Below are 20,508 nucleotides of genomic sequence, written 5' to 3' on the forward strand. Positions count from 1 at the left end.
GTACGAGAGAAGAAAAATAAAAAGTATGACGCTACATTTAAGCTTGGACTTGTAAAATATATAAATGCCTCAGCTACGGATTTTTAAATACCGGTACATACGGTTTGCAATATTTGTGTAGAGATATGTTTACCTTAAAAGTTATAAGGTAAACATACTCAAGTACTTTTGTACGAAAGAATATGTTGGGACGGTAACTGTCATCACAATAATGTCCTGGCGCAGGTCTGTGTAAAAATAAAGGCAGTGAATAACTGCCTGGTTCTTTTAAACGCCTGGTGTCCAAGTGGATTTGGGTAATTAAGCACCCGAGCTGTTAATTGGGGAAATACGATATATATTTCTTTTATGGTTATGATCCATTCCTCTTTTGCTGCGGCTCAGAATTTAAATAACTTTTCTTAGATGTATTGGTTTACTCAGTGTTTCCTCTACCTAAAATGTGTTATCCTTTTCTTTCAAAAATGTGGTAATGATGGTCCAAAATTGCATTAAAATGTACAAATACTGAAATTATCTTGTCTTGCCCTTCAAGTTCTGATCCTAGAATCGCCCCTGTAGAGGGATCACAGTTTAGACCACAAATTCATACTCATACATATCCCTGAGCATAGGCAGCAGAAGTGACGGACAGATAGATCCATGCAGTTTTTATACAGATAACTTTCAGAAAATCTGAACAACATGTAGAATAGAATGCAATAGAATAGAATAGAATAGAATAGAATAGAATAGAATAGAATAGAATAGAATAGAATAGAATAGAATAGAATAGCAGACTTTATTGATCCCCCAGAGGAGAAATTCAATCGTGCAGCAGCCAAACACGCACACGCTCAACGTGATAATAAAATAAAATAATAATAAAAAAGAGCAATATAAAATGTAGAAAAATGAGTAATGTACAAGAGAAAAAATAATAAACACAAAAAAACGGATAATATTTACATGTGCAAAAGACTACAGACTACAACTGTCTAGTTTAGTACAAATTGTTCCCAACTGGTTCTCAGTCATCCACCGAGACTATTAAGCAGTAAATAAACATGAAATACTGTCAATTTGTCTTATGTTTTGTGTGGAATAGTTTTACTCACCAAAAAAGATAGCAGGAACTGTCAAAAACACACGCAACATGTCCTGCGGAGAGAGGCACAGTGAGGGAGTGCTTTGTTTTTGGTCAAAACGTTTCTGAAAGGTCTCCGGCCCCGATACGGAAATATCCTATAAGAGCGGCAGTTGTTACTCTGTTAAACCGAATTGCTTTTGTGGAAGTAACTGGAAGAAGTAACTAATTCCATGTCCTTAATGGTCCGTTCAAAACAACCATCTTTGCAGGGCAAACCTGACCGTAAAGCCTGAATTATGGTTCTGCGTTAAATCGACGCAGAGCATACGCCGTAGTACGGTGCGTGTCGCCGCGTACCCTACGGCGTAGGCTCTGCGCGGTGTGACGCGGAACCATAAATCAGCCTAAAGCCACCAGTGTGTTGTATCGCTCCGCCCCGCAGACCGCCAGGGCGACCCTACTACTGCAGGCTGATTGCTCTTATAAAATCATGAGACTTTCATTCAATTAATTGTGTTAAACATGAACTAAACACGTGAATATGAATTATATTAATAAAAGTTAAAAAAAACAACACATTAACAAAGTTCATCTCACAATAGGCTTCCATTTCCTGCCTCTTCTATATTAAATTTACGTGCAGAAACATATTCTGTCGCCCAACGACTGCAGCGATTAGAAACGGAACAGTGAAAACAAATAGGTAGGCTAAGGTACAAGTTTCTAAAAACCAATGGAAATAAAGTAGTTATATACTCACTGAATAGTGGGGACAACCTTCTTGCCGAGACTCTTCTTTTTCTTTTTTTCTTCACCGGAGAGATATATGGGCGCGTCAATGGGCGCGTCTTGCAGTCAGACTACTCGACTCCTGGGCTGAAAGGATTTTTAACCAGTTGTTCACTAGACATAAAGGCTAGATGACTCAAGGCGGAGTCTCCAGCGTCGTTCACCGGCGGCCATCTTGCCACAGGAGAGACGTTCACTCATAACATTGTGTTTAATGGAGCATGTACTGCTTAAACAACCTTAACTTGCTCAATTCTCAACAGATTTTCAAACAGTTTGGTTTGTTATGAACGTCAGAGATGTAGTTATGACACTGCATACTTGTGAATAATTATAAACATTGAAAAACGTACTTTTGTATGAAAATAACAAGAAACAGATAGCTATGACATGGTATTTATATTAAATGAATATTTCTATAGTATTCTTAGTAATATTTATATTTACATTATAACATATATACATATATTATTACCTTATAACATGTATATATATATATTACATTATAACATGTGTATATATTATTACATTATGATGTATTTATATTATGACATTATAACATGTTTATATATTATTACATTATGATGTATTATTATATTATGACATTATAACATGTGTATATGTGTACATTATAACATGTATGTATATATATATATATATATATATATATATATATATATATATATATATATATATATATATATATATATATATACATGTATATATATAAACATGCTATAATGTAATATATATACATGTTATAAGGTAATAATATATGTATATATGTTATAAAGTAAATATAAATATGACTAAGAATACTATAGAAATATTCATTTAATATAAATACCATGTCATAGCTATCTGTTTCTTGTTATTTTCATACAAAAGTACGTTTTTCAATGTTTATAATTATTCACAAGTATGTAGTGTCATAACTACATCTCTGACGTTCATAACAAACCAAACTGTTTGAAAATCTGTTGAGAATTGAGCAAGTTAAGGTTGTTTAAGCAGTACATGCTCCATTAAACACAATGTTATGAGTGAGCGTCTCTCCTGTGGCAAGATGGCCGCCGTGTGACGACGTCGCTCTGCATTGGAAGCAGCGCGGACGAGTCATCTAGCCTTTATATATGTCTATGACTGAAGACACCAGCTCGAGAGTTACAATAAGCAATCAGCTGGTACATGATCCAGCCAAGTGAAAAACAATCTATATATTGCACATTTCAATTAAATATAGCCCTTGTGATGTCCTGTCATGCGTCCTTTTGTTAATTTAATATCTTATTTTAATTCCCAGTCTTCTTCCTTTCCTCTCGGGTGCTCCCAACAGGGGTCGCCACAGCAAATCATCCGTCTCTATCGACCCCTATCTGTGCATCCTTTTCTTTCACACCAACCAAGATCCTGTTCTCCTTCACTACATCCATAAATCAAATTTTTATTGTCATGGTGTATTTGGCAGTAAAGGGAAATGCATAGTTTTCAATTAAACTACAGTTACTATGCAAGGTATGTAAAATATGTGTTTGCATAAGAATTTCACTTCCTCACAAAAAAAGCCATGTCAGGCCTCCTATGCAAGTTTGATTTTTTTTTGCTGCAAAAGATGATGATGTAAATCCTTACTAAGCAGATGGGAATTTGGCAATGGCTTTGCCCCAATTTTTCACCAACAAAATCCAAAACATTAGACAAGCAGTTGGTACATCAGCAGCAGGTTCAGCACATACCGTATCTACCGAAAACCGGTTTAGACACCATGACACAGTTTCAACCCATTAACACAAAAACTTTGCAGTCAGACATGATACTCATCGTGAACTTGACCTAATTGTCAGGTGTGGTTCCAGAGCCACTAAAATTGGCTGTAACTAAACCCCTGCTGAAAAAGAACATTATTGGCAAGACACAAATGAACAACTACAGGCCCATCTCAAATCTCCCATTTTTAAGTAAGATCATTGAAAAAGCAGTTTTTCAACAGTTTAATTACTTTTTAACCCAAAGCAACTGCCACGATACCTTCCAGTCAGGTTTTAGACAGAACCACAGCACTGAGACTGCTCTTATCAGAGTGTTTAATCACATATCTCTGAATACAGATGGTGGAAACATGTCAGTTTTAGTCTTACTGGATCTCGGTGCTGCATTTGATACAGTTGACCACAATATTTTACTCAAACAACTGAAGAACTGGCTCTTTCTAGGACTGTACTAATCTGGTTCAAAACGTACTTAGAGAACATGCAGGAAGTATTTTGAGTCAAAACGTAACTTTACAGAGCAGACAAGAATCCCATGTGGAGTTCATCTATTGTTCTTATTTCTTCCTTTTTTGTTTACATTTTAAATCATGCTTTTTATTTAATTTTTAATGTATTTCTAAAGCACTTTGAATCACTTTATTGTTGAATTGTTGAATTGTATAGAAATAAACTTGCACTGCTTTAAAAAGTGAAGGTATCTGTGTTTTATACAGGGTTAAGTAAGACCGTTTGTGAAATCAGAGCTAATAGGGAAAATAGTTTTACTTCTATGGTCATTAAAATTTTAATTAAGCATGTTACAAGAAACTTCATTTAAATAAATTGACTATGTTGATAGATCTGTGAGAACAAGGATGGATTAATGGTGCCAGAAAGAAAAACAAATGATACAGTGTTTAATTGAGCCTTTTATTAAAATAAAAGAGTTTATAAAATGACGAGTATACTTCTAAATGCATTGAACCACATGACATTAACATTAACATGGATCCCTCTCCCCCAGTTTTCAGAAAGAGATCAACAATAAGTCTTTATTAAACAAGCATTTATAATTATTAGAATCATTGACTCTTACTCTTTCACTGAAAACTAAAGGTCGACTGCATTAGGAAAAATAAACCTGATTTACTGGCTTCATTTTTGTTTTAGAAGCACTGGTTCCCTTTAAATACATACAGTGCGTATTTTTGTGTGTGTATGTATGTATATCTATTTATTAGGCAGCCAGGTAATTGGAAATGAAAAGTGAAAAAAAAAAAGACATCCAATTTTTCAGCGCTCCAAAACACCAAGTTCTCTGGAAAATGCATAAAACTGGTTTGACTTGGAGGAAGTGTTATAAAGAATAAGGGTGGATTCAGAGAGACAGAGTCTCGGGTAAGTTAACTGATTTTTTTTTTATCAATGCTAGGAAGTATGGAGTCATTTCATATTTAGAACTGTAAGAAATAAGAAGAAATAAGAAGAAATAAAGTAGAATTGCTGCATTGCTCAACGGTGTATTGGATGGTTATGGTTTTATGTAAAATCACTTGCACTTACCTCACCTTGGAGCCAGCAACAGTGCCCCCACCAGGATTTTGTGAGCAATGTTTCCTTTTTTACAACAGCAATATGGTAAATTAACTGACTTCCACCCCCCAGTTGAGTGGTTCAATCTTTTACTTTAAATCAAATTATCTTTCCTCAGAAATGTTTTTTTGTAAAGTCTTGACCTAATATAAACATTTTAGAGCCACAAAAAACAATAGAATACCCAAATATATACTGAAAGAAGAGATGGATAGAGTCCATTGAATATCCACATGGTGTTGAAAACCATGCCTTAGCTTTCGCTTTATTGGACTCTCAAGACGTATTGATCCCCTCAACTCAGGGCTTCAGGAAACCGGGTCCTGCTTAGTTTGCTGACAGGGTCACTTGTAACACAGAAACTGAACGATCTAGTCTGTTGTCACATGGGAAGAAACTGGGAGGTTTTATTGTCAAGAGAAGTAATAAAATGTCACTGAAAGTCACAAGGATTGTGGTACTGGCACATATAAAATCAGATATAGAGTTTTAGAGTAAGACCTGCTCCCCTCTAAAAACGGGTTAATTTCTGTTCATCGCCTCTCACATGATATCTTCCTCATAGATCATTACCATGTAATCAGTCTGACATATACATTTCTATTGACACTTTTCTACGTGCTTGAGAAAGAAGCTCAAGTTAAGAACCAAAGCCCACTGACTCAGGAGCTCTAGGAAGCACTCCTGCTCATGCACAGTGGGAAGGAAATCCTCACTCCCACTGACACGGATAAAGAAACCAGTGCACTGCACAGTGTATGGGGCTAATGTTACCATTTACAGTTATGAACCAAAACCTGTAAGCAGTAGTTCAATGTGCTGTCGTTGAAATGGTAACATGAATTTAATTTGGAAGATTTCATTTCAGTTTCAAATCAACATCTTGCTCAAGTGAAAATATGTGATCATTTTAACGATCATAATTTTTTGTTATTAATCTGGGTAAAGAGTCATTTAACATCTGGACAGTTGTTAAAACTTGCTACTTTTACACAAGAGAACAGTAACAGCAGAATTGTCACTTAGTTTTTCCCATTTCCTTCACAATGTAAAAGTGGGATGGATGAAAATCCGGGACTGAAAAGTAGTTCTTCTCTGGTCACTTAGCATACAATAAGCTCACCATATGGAGTATAATAATTTTACATACTGATTTCAGACACAGCCTTAGATATGGAAGCTGGGAAATTCTTCTCTGGACTCCAGTATTGTAATGTAACAAAGTACATATTCTTTGTAGTAGAATTTTTAACACATCTTTACTTTATTTTTTACCTCTGGCAACTTTCACTTCTACACCACATTTACTAAATAAAATGCATAATTTGACTCCAATACACTGTACCTGAGCATCTTTGTTCCTTGTTTCAACAAAATTAAACAATATTTTTTTAATGCTGAGGCAGATTAGGCACATCAGTGCTCCTTGATCATTCAAAGTTAATTATCGTGCATTTTAGTTGGTAATCTGTTATTAAATGCCAAGTGTCAGAATGAATGAAGAGATGAGTTGTAGATATGCAAATATGTCACACTGACACTGACACTGTGATGATGTGGAAGAAGATCATAATGCCCACCTGTGACCATATCTGCAATTCTGATAAATGTTTTCATATTGTGGAGTGAAAGATTAATCCTCATTCAATGAGATATTGGCATTCAGAGTTTCCCTATCCTACCTGATAAACACATTGAGGTAAGTTAATTTTGATTAACTGTCGACGTAACAAATGGCTAGCAACTTTCATTTTCTCACTACTCATCATTACGACGCTCAGCAAACCAATCTGCAGGTTGCAGTAACCCAGTGGCAACAGTCATTTGTGATTTAGCCACCAAAACGACATTGGAAATGGGATACTCTGCTGCAAATGTTCACTTGAAGCTCTACACCTCCTCTGGCATAGATCAGCTGAAGGAGATGATAGCCAAGGCAAACTTTGATTGACATAGAGTGGTAATCTGTGTCCAGCCATTTCTCTCATTTACAACATGGTGCCGTGCAGTAGAAGGAACAAAAGGCTTCAAAACAATTCTTCAGAAATCAAAACACCAAATCAAAACTGTATTTAACTCCAATTAAAATGCACAAAATTTCAAAGGATATCTCTTCAAAATGTCCAAGATGTAAAAGAATCGATGGAACATTTGTACATATGTTTTGGGAATGTGATCTTTTAATAAGTTTCTGGAAATCAATTCATTCCTTCACACAATCAGTATTAGAAATTAATTTTGAGTTAAAGGGAAAGTTCGGTTTTTTACAACCTGGACCTTATTTATGACATTTTTTATGGTCGTTTACTCACCCAGAAAAGTTTGGTGTCATTTGGAGTCCTTCGGAAGATATTAGGAGTTTTTTTGCGAGCCGCTTCTCCGTGTAATGGAGCGCATGAGGGCATAGACGGACGCAGACGATGCAGCGTCTAAATAACACATGATTGCCACGAAACTCGTTCATTTCTTTTATGAATCACTAGATCTGCTTCCAGGACCTGTTGTAACATTGTGGCGCGGTCTGTGTATTAAATAAATAATAAATTTCCGTTTGTAAACAAGACCTCTGAACTCATGACGTCATCTCTGTGCGCGCACTCTGTCCTCCGTTCCGTGAGCTCTTCAGCCGTATACTCCGGCTCAAAACGGTAAGGACGGCCATCATATTCAAAGTCGTCGTCCACAACCTCAGAATTTGACAAATATTCAGACATGTTTCAAATAACTAACAGTAAACTAACAGTAGCGAACTCCAGCTGTACACGGAGCTGTGTCTGGGACGCGCGCACAGAGATGACGTCATGAGTTCAGAGGTCTTGTTTACAAACGGAAATTTATTATTTATTTAATACACAGACCGCGCCACAATGTTACAACAGGTCCTGGAAGCAGATCTAGTGATTCATAAAAGAAATGAACGAGTTTCGTGGCAATCATGTGTTATTTAGACGCTGCATCGTCTGCGTCCGTCTATGCCCTCATGCGCTCCATTACACGGAGAAGCGGCTCGCAAAAAAACTCCTAATATCTTCCGAAGGACTCCAAATGACACCAAACTTTTCTGGGTGAGTATACGACCATAAAAAATGTCATAAATAAGGTCCAGGTTGTAAAAAACCGAACTTTCCCTTTAAGCTCCAATTTGTATTTATTAAATGACACACTGGATCTTCAGTTAGACCGGAAAAAAAGCAAGATATTAATTATGATCACATACTTCACTAAGAAATGCATATTTTTACTTTGGAAAGATGATTCCCCTCCAACTTTCAAGTTTTTTTTGGATCAAATTTCAGTTTTTTTTCCATTGGAAAAATTAACTTTAGAAAAATACAACCGTGCTCATATTTTTCAAGGATTTTGGTTCCCATTATTCTCAAAACTGGATAATTTTTCCAAAGGGGACCAATGAGTATCTTTATTTTCGAACTTGTGCCTTATATGTATGTATGTTTGTATGTATGTATTGATATATATATAGTTTGATATCGCTGTTGCTGCCATTATATATTTATTTCTTTCCTTATTTTTTTTTAATATTTAATTTTGTTCTCCCTTAATATATGTTTTTTTTTCCCCTAGGTTAATTATGGGGAGGGTAGGAATGTGGGTATAATAGAAATCATGCATGTGAAAATGTGAATTGTGAAAATTATTGTGAAATAAAAAGATATTTAAAAAAAAGAAATCAAAACACCCATATGCACTCAAGCATTTTCATATTATATGCCCCCTAAAATTCTCCTGTGTAACAAATTCCTGAGTATCTTGGGTTTTATTCAGTATAATCAGTGAACACTTCATTATTATTTTATTTTAGTTTTTTTGTAAATTAACATCTTCATTATAATTTATACTAACAGAACAAACAAAGTAAACAATACAGTAGGTGAACTACACTAGGGCAATGTGACCAAAGGTAAATAAACTAGGAAATCCTCGTTTTTTCTCCATAAAAACAGCCTTCTTATTATTACTACTGGATGTTATAGTGACATACTGCAGTGCTTAATGTCTATATATAGTCAATCATAGACAAACGTGCACGCTGTGGCATTGTCACTGAAATAGCAAAGGTATCACGTGACCCTCCCTGCTCGCATCGGAGCATGCGTTGGCTGAAAAATACAGTCGGAGCGTCCGAGCGTTTAAGGGGGCCAATGCGCATGCGTGATCTGCAGACGACGGTTTATATCGACTAATCTACATCCATAATAACACGGGGGATATTTTTTCCAGCGTTTGACTGGACTCTTTTTAGGTTTTTATTGCAGGTGAGCTGTTTGCAAACCTCCATTTGTTTGATGATTTGTTGCCAGTATAAGAGCTGCCTACTGTGTCGCTGCGGATGATGGAGGAGAGGAAACATGTTGGACACCTGAGTGGACGTGACTTCCCACAGCAGCGTGCACATGATGAGTGAAGACTGATGCTCGGTGCATGTATGTGTCTATGTGTGTGTAGTGAAGTGCATTTGGCTCAGGAGACACCATCACCTCAGCTCCCCCTGTGTACCTTGTTGATTGATGGCTGCATGTGTTTTCAGAGAGGAGAGTGGAGGTGAATGACAATTATATGTTTACAGATCAAACAACCTGCTGTCTGCTGGTTTCTGCAGGAAAAGATGTCCTCCAACGTTTTCTTCATCGCACTTTTGACCTTTGCTGCAGCTGCAGGTAAGGCTTTGCATGTCATATTCGTTTTGGGTTTTGAAAAGACCTATTTAAGATTTGACTTTGAGTGGTGTTAAAAACAAAAGTTTATTATCCATTCACCACTGTTTTATACAGTCACTGGTCACTCGTTAGTGGGTGATTATTTTACATGCTATACCAAATAAATTGGTGCATGTATATACATACGGTCACCACCTTATAAGTAAAAACATAGAATAGAATATAAAGTGGTCCGATATGATATCCTCAGAGATATTTCACTGTGTTTGATATCATTGTACCGTGTTGCAGAACATAACTAATCGTGTTAACTACAATCTACCTACAGGTTGGGATTTACTAGGTGAGTCGGTGGCTCATTTTTGTAAAACTTTGGCCACAACAACATGCTTAAATCTCAAGAGCTTGCTGAACTTTTTTTGCTTGCTGACAGGTGAAAGAGAAAAAGTCCAAACGGTATGTGTGGGGAAGGAATTCCGACTTCCGGTGGACTCCACATCTAGAATCGTAACTTTTTCGCCAGACGATCAGGGACCGAGACGAGTCCTGCTGGAGCAAACCACTGTGAGTGGAAGAGTGCTTGTTTTTGTTGTGTGTGCTGTGTGTGTGGATTGACTGTAATTACACTCTTTAGGTGCAGGCTCAGAAGCTAGGATACTTGGATAAGTGCAAATTGACTCCTTTTTTGTATCGAAATATTTTTTTAAATGTCAGAAATAGTTATTAAAGAGAACACACCAAAAATGAAGCGCAAAAACAACTTGTATCCTGATCACAATTATTTGTATCATTCACCAACTTTTGGTTGTAGAAATTTTGAAGTGACGACATCAAAACATTTTCTGGAGCCACATAGGAACATCTTGCACAGGTTTTTTCTTTGAGCTCAATGTCCTTTACTACATCAGATTCTGGTTTAAAATACTTAATCTTTTACTTTTCAACTGTTCAACTCAATCAATACCTTCACCTCACCTCAAGCCGTGTTTTCTGACTCTCTAAAATTCCTATCTTTTGATTTACCGGTAATCATTCTCATTATGGGTAAGTGACAGCAAAGCAGCTACTCAGCATGATAGCTCTCCCACCGTGTTTTCCTTGAGGTAGCATGTTCTTTTCATTTCATCTCCTTTAAATAATCAGATAAATATAATTCCCAAAGAGTTCTGCTTTCAAGGCAAGGCAAGGCAAGTTTATTTGTATAGGACATTTCAGCAACAAGGCAATTCAAAGTGCTTTTCACACTACTCATGAAAGACTTTACCTTGATCATTACATTTGTAAACATCAGTATTTTGGATTCTTGAAATCAAGAAGTCAAGTAAACCCGAGCAATAAACATTATATACAATACTACACAATGTTAAATTAATACAAGATGGATAGTTAATTAAAAGTCAGTGCCGTTAATAGTTCCAGTTACACATCATCACTACAATCTTTAAAAACTATTATTTTTTCTGTTGCAGTTTTTTAACTTTGTGCACCCGAGTTTGAATCGTATTGAACAGTTTTTGAATAAGGAAGGGATAACCGATGTAAAGAAATGCTGCTATTGAAAATTACTGCATTATACTGTCAAATATGAGACAGGAGAACCAGATGCGTACACGTAAGCCAAAAGGTTCTTTATTGATTAAGGGGAAAGGGGATGGGGAGAGTGAGAGTCTGAGTGGAGACCGTGGGTCCAGTGGTTGGAGCGGCTCCGTCAGAAGCTGAGAGGAGCAACAGCCGCACACACCGGCACAGGCTGGAGCCGGGGCAGGAGAGCAGTTGTTGTCGGGTCAAACAGGCTGGATCAAGCACTGGGGTCCGTTGAGGGAAGCCAAGGAACAGGAACATGCTGAATCGCAGACGAACTGACAGCGAATGTCTGGAGACCTGTGCCGTAAATACCCACACACAGAGCAGCTGGTAGCAACATGCAAGTGGCAGTGATTGTGAGGGGGGAGTGGCAGCAGGCAGAGTGTGTAGATGACATATACGTAAGCTGACGACCTTTGTTGTGTCATATAAACACTGTTGCAAGGGCGTAGGTTTGGTCTCAACATTGGTAGGGACGATACAACAGCATAACCTGCATGTACACTTTTTGCTGGGGACGGGACATTAATAAGACCAAACAGATTGGACAGGGCTACATTTGTCACGAATATGAACCTAATTAATTGATAGGCTAAATGATCAATGCAAAATAAATCTGTATTGACTTATACTAACTTTCATGTGTATTGGTTCACCTGATACACGGTTCCATTCAAACCTTTGTTTTCAAGAACTACTAAAGAAACATTTTGAAAACTTCCAGAATATTCCAGGAGTCAATTTAAATTGCAATATTTGAACATAACTTAAATTATATTAACATACACAATAAATACAAACTTATTAATAATCTCTTAACTACTACTTAACCTATATATGGAACTACATGTTAGCCTACATTGTCCTTCACCACAAGAGTAATACATTGCTTTAAAATAATTCACTTAATAATGGTAGGGTCAATTCTATCCTTACAACATTTGGGAAGACAATCTAAATTACCTTTATATCTGAACTCATTATATAATGCAAATAAGGTTGCTTAAAAGTTGGTGGGGACAATTTGAGCCTCCTGAAAAGTTGGTAGTGTTATGTCCCTACCGTCCCTATGCAAACCTACGCCCTTGCACTGTTGTATCATTAAACAGTAAACATGCGCTGATCAGACTGGGTCATGGTCGCTGTCCAAACAACAGTTTTATATCGAATTTTTTTATGTACATTTTTAACTTTTTAGTCATTTTTATTGATATTATTTTTATTATTATAGAACAGTGCATTATTTATATCATGTCTTATTCATATCAGTTTTTTGAAAGTTTTCCACTATGTTTAAGTTGGAAATCGACTTAACCAAACAGATGTGGTGCAGATTTTGCATATTTCTTCTTGTATCCTAAAGTTAACAGAAGCAAAATAAACAATTAAAGTTTGTGTAAAATTATGCCCTTACCCCCCACCTCCCACTCACACTGTAGTCCTCTCCAACCTGCGTCAGGTTTGACTGGAGCTCATGAAAGGTTTCCCGTTTTTTTTTTTTTCCTGTCTGGATTGCAGGTGAAGGACCCGCGGTTCGAGTGGACCAGAGATAAGACGTTGGTCCTGAAAGAGGTTACTCACGGTGATCAGGGAATTTATGCCAACAAACTGTCTGTTGGATTCACCTACGAGACAGTTCATCTGTTTGTTTCAGGTGCTGTATCTTCCTGTATCATCTTTTTTGTTGTTTTTTGTTTTTTAACTCAGCCACTAGAAATGTACGGTAGTACGCTAATCATTTTTCTGAATCTGATTATCAGCTAAATCCATATTGTGTAACTTAAATGTTTGCATAGTCGCTCAATAGCTACTTAATGAATAACAAAGGAAACTAAAAAAAATGCAGTAACTCTTAAATTAACTTTGCCTTTGTATTTTTTCAGACATTATATATCAAAGCTTTTTATTATTCCTACTAGCAGGAGGTTGCACACTTACTGACTTATTTTGCAGGCCTGCAGTTCAATGTGTATTAAAAAATAGAATGAAGCTGATATAGAAAAAAAACCATGAAATATCTTGAGTTTATGGGATTTTGAAAGGTTTTTATTCTGTCTGTAAAGGAAATAAAAGTCAAAGTAAGAACGACTGCATTTTATTTCTTACACATTTCATGCCATCCCAACCTTTTCTGATTTGTGGCTGTGAGATCATCAACTATGTAAACGCTGACGTGTTCATCTCTTTTCAGAATGCATCAAGCCCTATCGCAGACACTACGGGGAGACGTTTGAACACAGCATCCCTGAAAATGGCTCCTTGCTGGAGTTTTCCCCGCGGGGCGCTCCTGCTGAGGCGATGCCAGTGGTGTTGTGGAATCAGACAAACCCCGAAACGAGTGACGCGGGTCGGGGGCGGCTGCTGCGAGGTGGGAGGGTCTGGGTGGCGGATAGGGTCACGCAATCAGACCAAGGCAACTACACTGTGAGAGACGATAGTGGGAAGGTTCTGTCTCGTAGCACGCTCTCCGTCCGAGGTGAGCAGAGATGGAGTGATGAAGTTTTACCGGTGATTTCTTTAACTTTTAGATAAGTGGTGATAATGTTTCCTTTTTCTCTTCAATCTTTTTTCTCTCTCAAACCTTCGCATTTCCTTCCTCTCCCTTGTTGTCTTGTTGGCTCTGCATTTTGACGCAGGTCACTCCTTCAACATTACACGCCTCACTAAGGAGTCTCTAACCCTCCCCTTGTTTCTCCCTGTCCATCACGCCCACCTCATTTTTACCCCTGGACGAATTCCTGATGAATCCTCCCTGGGCCCTTTCGACCCCAAACCCCCGCGTGGCCCCGTGCAGCTGATTCGCGAGGGTCAGATCACAGACCACGATTTGCGCTACAGAGGTATCGTCTCTCTGAGCAGGAACGGCTCCGTCAATGAAGTCGTCATCACGAGACTTACGTCGAGGCACGATGGGTTATACGAAGTCAGAGACGTGAACGGCAACCTGGTTTCCTCTACCTACGTGCATGTGATTGGTGAGTTTGTCTTCACATGAGCTCATTGCTGCAAAGTTGCCACTTCTCCTTCTTCTTCTCCTCCTTTCGACTTTTCCCTTCAGGGGTCGCCACAGCGAATCAGTTGCCTCTATCTGAGCCTGTCTTCTGCATCCTCTTTTCTTACCCCAACTACCTTCATGTCCTCTTTCACGACATCTATAAACCTCCTCTTTGTTCTTCCTCTGGGCCTCCTGCCTGGTAGTTCAAAACTCAGCATCCTTCTACAAATCAGAGCCGCCTGGGACATTTGCGAGGCCCTGTGCGAAATGAGCTACGCTCACGCGCGCAAAATTTTTGGGTTTTTCGGGTCGGATTGAGTGTTTATATGTGCAATTTTAACTCTCCAATTAGCAAAATACTGGATACCTTCCCCTGCCTCATCATCATCTCTTGCCTTGACGCGGGGCCCCACGGCTGCTTGAGACCCGGTCGGATCGGTGATTTTTGTAACAAATTTATCAAACGAGCCTTTCAGAGAGGCATTAAACTCTAACATTTTCTTTATTTTTTTTCTTTTTTCATCCCCTGATGGAAATTTCCTGAATCTGTCTCGTTCTCTCGACATTGTGTGACAGTTTGTTCCAACTCCACCGTCTGGATCAGAGCAGCTTGTGTCAATGTGCTTGGTCTGATCAGTTGTATGGAACAACAGACACGTGCATCATTGCACATATATTTATTGATATGCACAGACTAGTACACATTTAGGTCTGTAATGGAACGTGTCTGTTGATATTTAGAAAGGGAAAAAACTAAAAACAAAAACGAAAAAAAAAAAAAATTGAAAAAATTTTTTTTTGAAAAAAAAAAAAAAAACGGCCCATAGCGCGAGGCCCCTTGGAGCGCGAGGCCCCGTGCGGTCGCACGGTTCGCACACCCCTTGCGGCGGCCCTGCTACCAATATATTCACTATCTCTCCTCTGGACATGTCAAACCATCTCAGTCTGGCCTCCCTGACTTTATCTCCAAAGCCTCTAACATGTGCTGTCCCGCTGATGTTCTCATTCCTGATCCTATCCAGTCTGGTCACTCCCATAGAGAACCTCAGCATCTTCATCTCTTCCTCAGTGACACTGTCTCTAGACCAAAAACATTGCTGGTCTCACCACAGTTGTGTACACCTTTCCTTTCATTTTAGCTGAAACTCTTTTATCACACATCACACCTGATGCCACTTCTCCTAATAACTTTAATATCCATCTATGTTTTCCCACTTCTTTTAGACAAAAGGGGGAGCTCTTGGCGAGCACTCCTTAAGTCCATCACCGTTCCTTCTGGCATGTTTGTGTCACTTGCTGGATTCATCTTGTTCATGAAGCGCTACCCAAACTGCAGCCTGACGCAGATCCTCACCGGTATCAGAACAAACGCCCAACCCACACCACCGCCCAACCCTCCCACGGCTAACATCCAGGTGAGGACAACCGGCTCACGGGATCACTAATAACTGCTGTTGTCATAGTTACAGCAGTTACACACCAGGTTAACATTTATTTGAACTTTGTGTTATGTGTATTCTTTTATTGTCTAAATGTGCTAAAGTGAACCAAATACTCCTCTTACGGTCCGTATTCCATTTACCTATTTTTTATAGTCCACTGTGTTCCAAGAAGTGAAAATGTCGGTTCCAAATATTCAGACTAAAATAGTTTTTTCAGCATGTTTGGAGAAAAAAAGCTTAATATATATATTTTTTCCTGACCATATTATTTCAAAAGCCTCTAGTTTTTCTGAGCCATTTTATGCTGAAGAATATTATTCTGTTCAAGCGTCACAAGCAATTCAACTTTAGCTTTCGGAGAAACAGACTCAAATCATCTTCACATTCACTTTGATTTTTCATTAAGAATCTTGGTAACGTCTTACTGCATCTTCACAGTAAGATTATCGTGAAGCTGCTGTTGTTGTTATTGTTGTTATTATTATTATTATTATTATTATTATTATTATTACTATTATTATTATTATTAGTAGTAGTAGTAGTAGTAGAAGTAGTAGTAGTAGTAGTAGTATTTTCAAAGTAAATGGGGATGTCTGATCCCATAAATGTACCCTTACAAGGTTTTTTTTTCCTTCATGCCCACCATGGAGGTCAAATATACAGCCTACGTCTGTATAAAGAAAAACAAAAGCGTATACACCATCAGTTGCAGAGTTACAAGTAGATCTTAATCTGCAAATTTCTGTCTGTACTAAACAAACAAATCTTGGGCAGAATCCTGTCATGTGGAAACTCCTGGATACACTGGCAGTGGTTATTTAATCATGACAGTGAAATTATATATTTAGAATACTTTGAGATGTTTTTTTGTCTGTTATTTAAATACACCCTTTCTTTTCTAAAATCCTTAGAGAGCTCTGGGGATCTGGACAGGATCACACAAGCAGAAATAAAAGCCAGTCAGGTTTAAATAAAGAAGGGATCGACTATCACTCCCTCAGGAGTCGCACCCAATCTGACACCTTCCATGTATTTTTTATGGCCGCTCATCCTGTTCAGGGCGGGGAGTCACAGAGACGAACAACTATGCACTCTTACTCCGATGGATAATCCTGACTCACAAAGTTGTGCACAGTTATCGTGGAGACATGGACTCAACCCTGAAGGGCCCTAGCTGGGATTTGAACCAATAATCTTTTATCTGTGAAGCAACAGCTCTTACTGCCTCCTTATGCTGTCATTCCTGATTCAGATTCTGAAATACCTGAGTTGATTGTGACGATGAAAGAATAGGATTTAGCAAAAGAAAGACAAAAGAAATTGTCTTTAATGAATTTGCTTGTTTATTTGGGCTGTCTTTTTCTCTTCAATTGTGCCTGATTGTGCTTGTACATGAATATTTATTTATTTATTTAAAGGTTTAGTTATCAGGGACAATGCACATTAATAATACATTTAAACAAATGTAAAATATGCCAGAATTAGCCAAAAGGGCTATTTTGTATCTGCGTTCCCTGGACTGGTGTAAAATAGTCAACCTAAAAGAAAAATTATTAAGATATAATCAATAAAACATTTCCGAATAAGAAGGCTACATCAGAATATTGTTGCAAGGATCTACATCAAAGGTAACTTTGCTGAGAACTCATCTTGGTTCACGATGAAAACCAAATCCCGATGGCTCCTGAGCAGAACTTGAGTGCAATTACTGAAGTTATTTGTTGGTAAAAATGCGTACGAGTAGCTCACTGCTGTGTTGAGTTTATGTTTGTGTGTTTGTGACATTTCAGGAATACAGTCATTTCCATCCACCGCCTCCAGCCTACAGTCTCCCCAAGCAGCCTGGAACGCCAAGAAAATGGACCCCAAGAGCTAGTCTTGCTCAGTCTGTAAGGCTGATTTACTAAATCTGGGAAGTTAAAACTGTTAAATAGTTTAAATAGTTTAAAGTGCCGTTGTTTTTATTTCCAGAATTACTCCCCTGTTATCACCGGGTCCCCGACAACTGAGAACCAACAAATGTCAGCGGCGGGAAGCTCTCCTCATCATGATACAACCACTGAGGTAAGACGGCAATAATGTGAGTGTTTTCATGTTTCAGTCGTGGTTATCTTTTAAATGATTGGGTCTTATTTATCTCGTAGCTATATAAATCCAACGAGGAGGACAGCCGGATTTCTTTCTCTGTGCCCGGCACCTCAGACTGCCTTCACTCCTCCGGGGACTGCGTCCAGTTTCAGATCAAGAAAGATGGAGATGAGGAAAGGTGGAGCAAATCCCAGGAGTTCTTTTCCAGACTGCCTCTAGACACTGACACCTCTGAATCTTGCAGTGTTTACACTTCAAAGAAACTAGACTTTTTGTGAAATTACAGCTGAAAGAAAGTGTGAACAGTCAAGATTTTTAGGTGATGTTATGGAAGAGAATTACCCCACCTGTGCAAGGTGCAGTTTAAATTTTTCCAAGGCATGATTTGAGAATTAACTTTCCCGTCTATTGTTGCACTGCCTGAAGGTACTCCTGAAATCTCGTCCTTTTACCTACCTCCAGACCCTCAGGACCAATATGATCTGCACTGTTTGTTGAGTGTCTCACTGTTTCTCTGTGTTATATCAACTCTACTGTTACATAGAAAGTAAAATAGCGATAATTAAGTTTGTAAAATAGAATTTTTCAGTCTTTTGAACCAGTATAGCGTTATTTGAAGTGCTCACTGTTCATAAGCATCACAAATGAATAAATCCGGCTAGAGCCTAGCCCCACTGTCAGTGGGAGAGAAGGGGGCAACTATTAGTTTGTTTTGCATTTTAATTACTTTTGCAGGCATGTTGTAATTAATGTCAACACAAATGTAGTAAGAGATATATAATGTGTGACATGCTTCTTCAAATCTTGTAACAGCTTATTAAACGTTGAACTTTTGAAGGATAAAATTACCACATCTTCCCAGCAACTGATATAAAAATAAATTCTGTCAAAAACAATAAAATGTATTTTTAACAAATACATCTTTGATTATTTCTCTTTTATTTTGCACTACGCTTTGAGGCTGTGAGGGAGAGTACAGGGACACGATAAAGGATTTTACCACCTGGAGTGACCTTAACCACCTGAGGCTGAACATTACCAAGACCAAAGAAATGGTCCTTGATTTCAGGAGGAAGAGGCCAGAACCTGATCCTGTCTCCATTCAAGGAACTGATGTGGAGCTTGTTTCAAGTTACAAGTACTTGGGTGTGACTGCTGGACAACAAGCTGGACTGGTCCAGCCACATAGAGGCAGTCTGCAAGAGAGGGCAGAGCAGGTTGCACTTTTTAAGATGGTTGCGTTCTTTTAACATTTGTAAATCATTGCTGTGCTCTTTTTATAAGACTGTTGTGGCCAGCGGGTGTGGGTGCTCGCACTTCACACAGAAAAACAGACTCAAACTGATTAAAAAAGCGAGCACCACCACGGGCATACCTCAAGACTTTGTTGAGCAGGTGGCTGAAGTGAGGATGCTCAGGAAAATGAACAGTATCATGAACAATGACACTCACCCACTTCATGCCCTGGAGGTGTTTGGGCGGAGCAGCTTCAGTGGCTGCTGATCCCTCCACAAAACCCAACGCCACAGAAAGGCGTTCCTTCCAGCTATCAATGTCAAGCTCTATAATGTGCAATAACTGTCCTATGTGCAATACTCCAGCACTTTATTACTTAGCACTTTATTACTCAGCACTTTAGCACTCCAGCATTTTAATTTTAATTTTAATTTTAAATCTAAATTTTTATTTTAAGTGATCTGTTTTTTTATTGGATCTGTTTTTATCTTGGTGTTGAATGCATGTATGAAAAATGCACTGATGCTGCTGCTGTTGTAACCAGTACTGGAGTTGAGGGGGGATGGCATCCCACTCTGAAATAAAAACGGTCAAAATCATCCCCCCTGTAAAACTGCCATCCCTCCTTTTCATCCCTTATGTCATTTCATCAATGAATGTGGTATTACTGCTATTTCAACATTTAGAGTCATCACCAGAAAAATGTGACAATTTTCACCTGTTTCAGGTAAATTTTCACTTGAAATAAGTAGGAAAATCTGCGTGTGGGACAAGATTTATCTTCTTATTACAAGCAAAAAAATCTTGTTCCACTGGCAGATTTTTCTACTTATTTCAAATGAAAATCTACTTGAAACAGCTGAAAATTGTTGTTTTTTCCAGTGATGAGTCTTGTTTTAAGTGTAATGAGATTTTTTTACTAAAATGAGACATTTTAACTAGAAATAAGACAAATATTCTTGTTAAGATTTTGAGTTTTTGCAGTGATCCATTTTACTTATCCTGTGAAGGACAGAGGCATATTGATAAGTTCAGAAAACTGTTTTTATTTTTGTGTTTTGATGTATTTGATGTAAACCCAGTGGATATTTAAAGCTTACAGAAGGCTGCATTTATCTGCTGCTATGTCATTCCTGCAGTATTCCTGCAGCTGTTTTGGTCAGTGCTATTATTTGTAATATATTACATTATTTGTAATCAGCACAAATTATCTGTCCCCATATGATAAAATCCACCATCCCCCATGATTATTTTTTACAACTCGAGTACTGGCTGTAACACCTTA

At 38.0% G+C, this 20,508-nt stretch overlaps 2 protein-coding genes across 10 annotated transcripts in view; one reads left to right on the plus strand and one right to left on the minus strand.

Moving 5' to 3' along the window:
* Window positions 1-2,012, minus strand: part of LOC133446957 (uncharacterized) — a 19,091-nt gene extending 17,079 nt beyond the window's left edge. Inside the window, exons 1-2 of one of the 2 annotated variants that reach the window (XM_061725207.1) lie at window positions 1,830-2,012; window positions 1,098-1,140 (exon numbers count right to left, since the gene is read on the minus strand). In XM_061725207.1, the coding sequence (XP_061581191.1) occupies window positions 1,098-1,137 (40 nt within the window). In that variant the 5' untranslated portion in view covers window positions 1,138-1,140; window positions 1,830-2,012. The remainder of the gene's footprint in view (window positions 1-1,097; window positions 1,141-1,829) is intronic. The other variant, XM_061725206.1, reaches the window with a different exon arrangement.
* LOC133446954 (uncharacterized) overlaps window positions 1-18,883 on the plus strand; it is a 20,841-nt gene extending 1,958 nt beyond the window's left edge. The window contains exons 1-12 of one of the 8 annotated variants that reach the window (XM_061725198.1): window positions 8,175-8,267; window positions 9,522-9,644; window positions 9,788-9,878; window positions 10,207-10,221; window positions 10,312-10,442; window positions 12,981-13,116; window positions 13,654-13,938; window positions 14,099-14,437; window positions 15,682-15,872; window positions 17,690-17,788; window positions 17,871-17,963; window positions 18,044-18,883. In XM_061725198.1, the coding sequence (XP_061581182.1) occupies window positions 9,827-9,878; window positions 10,207-10,221; window positions 10,312-10,442; window positions 12,981-13,116; window positions 13,654-13,938; window positions 14,099-14,437; window positions 15,682-15,872; window positions 17,690-17,788; window positions 17,871-17,963; window positions 18,044-18,265 (1,563 nt within the window). In that variant the 5' untranslated portion in view covers window positions 8,175-8,267; window positions 9,522-9,644; window positions 9,788-9,826 and the 3' untranslated portion in view covers window positions 18,266-18,883. The other 7 variants (XM_061725194.1, XM_061725197.1, XM_061725202.1 and 4 more) reach the window with 7 other exon arrangements.
* The last annotated feature ends 1,625 nt before the right edge of the window (window positions 18,884-20,508 follow it).

The sequence above is a fragment of the Cololabis saira genome, chromosome 7 (genome assembly GCF_033807715.1).
Source record: "Cololabis saira isolate AMF1-May2022 chromosome 7, fColSai1.1, whole genome shotgun sequence".
In the NCBI taxonomy this organism is placed as follows: Eukaryota; Metazoa; Chordata; class Actinopteri; order Beloniformes; family Belonidae; genus Cololabis; species Cololabis saira.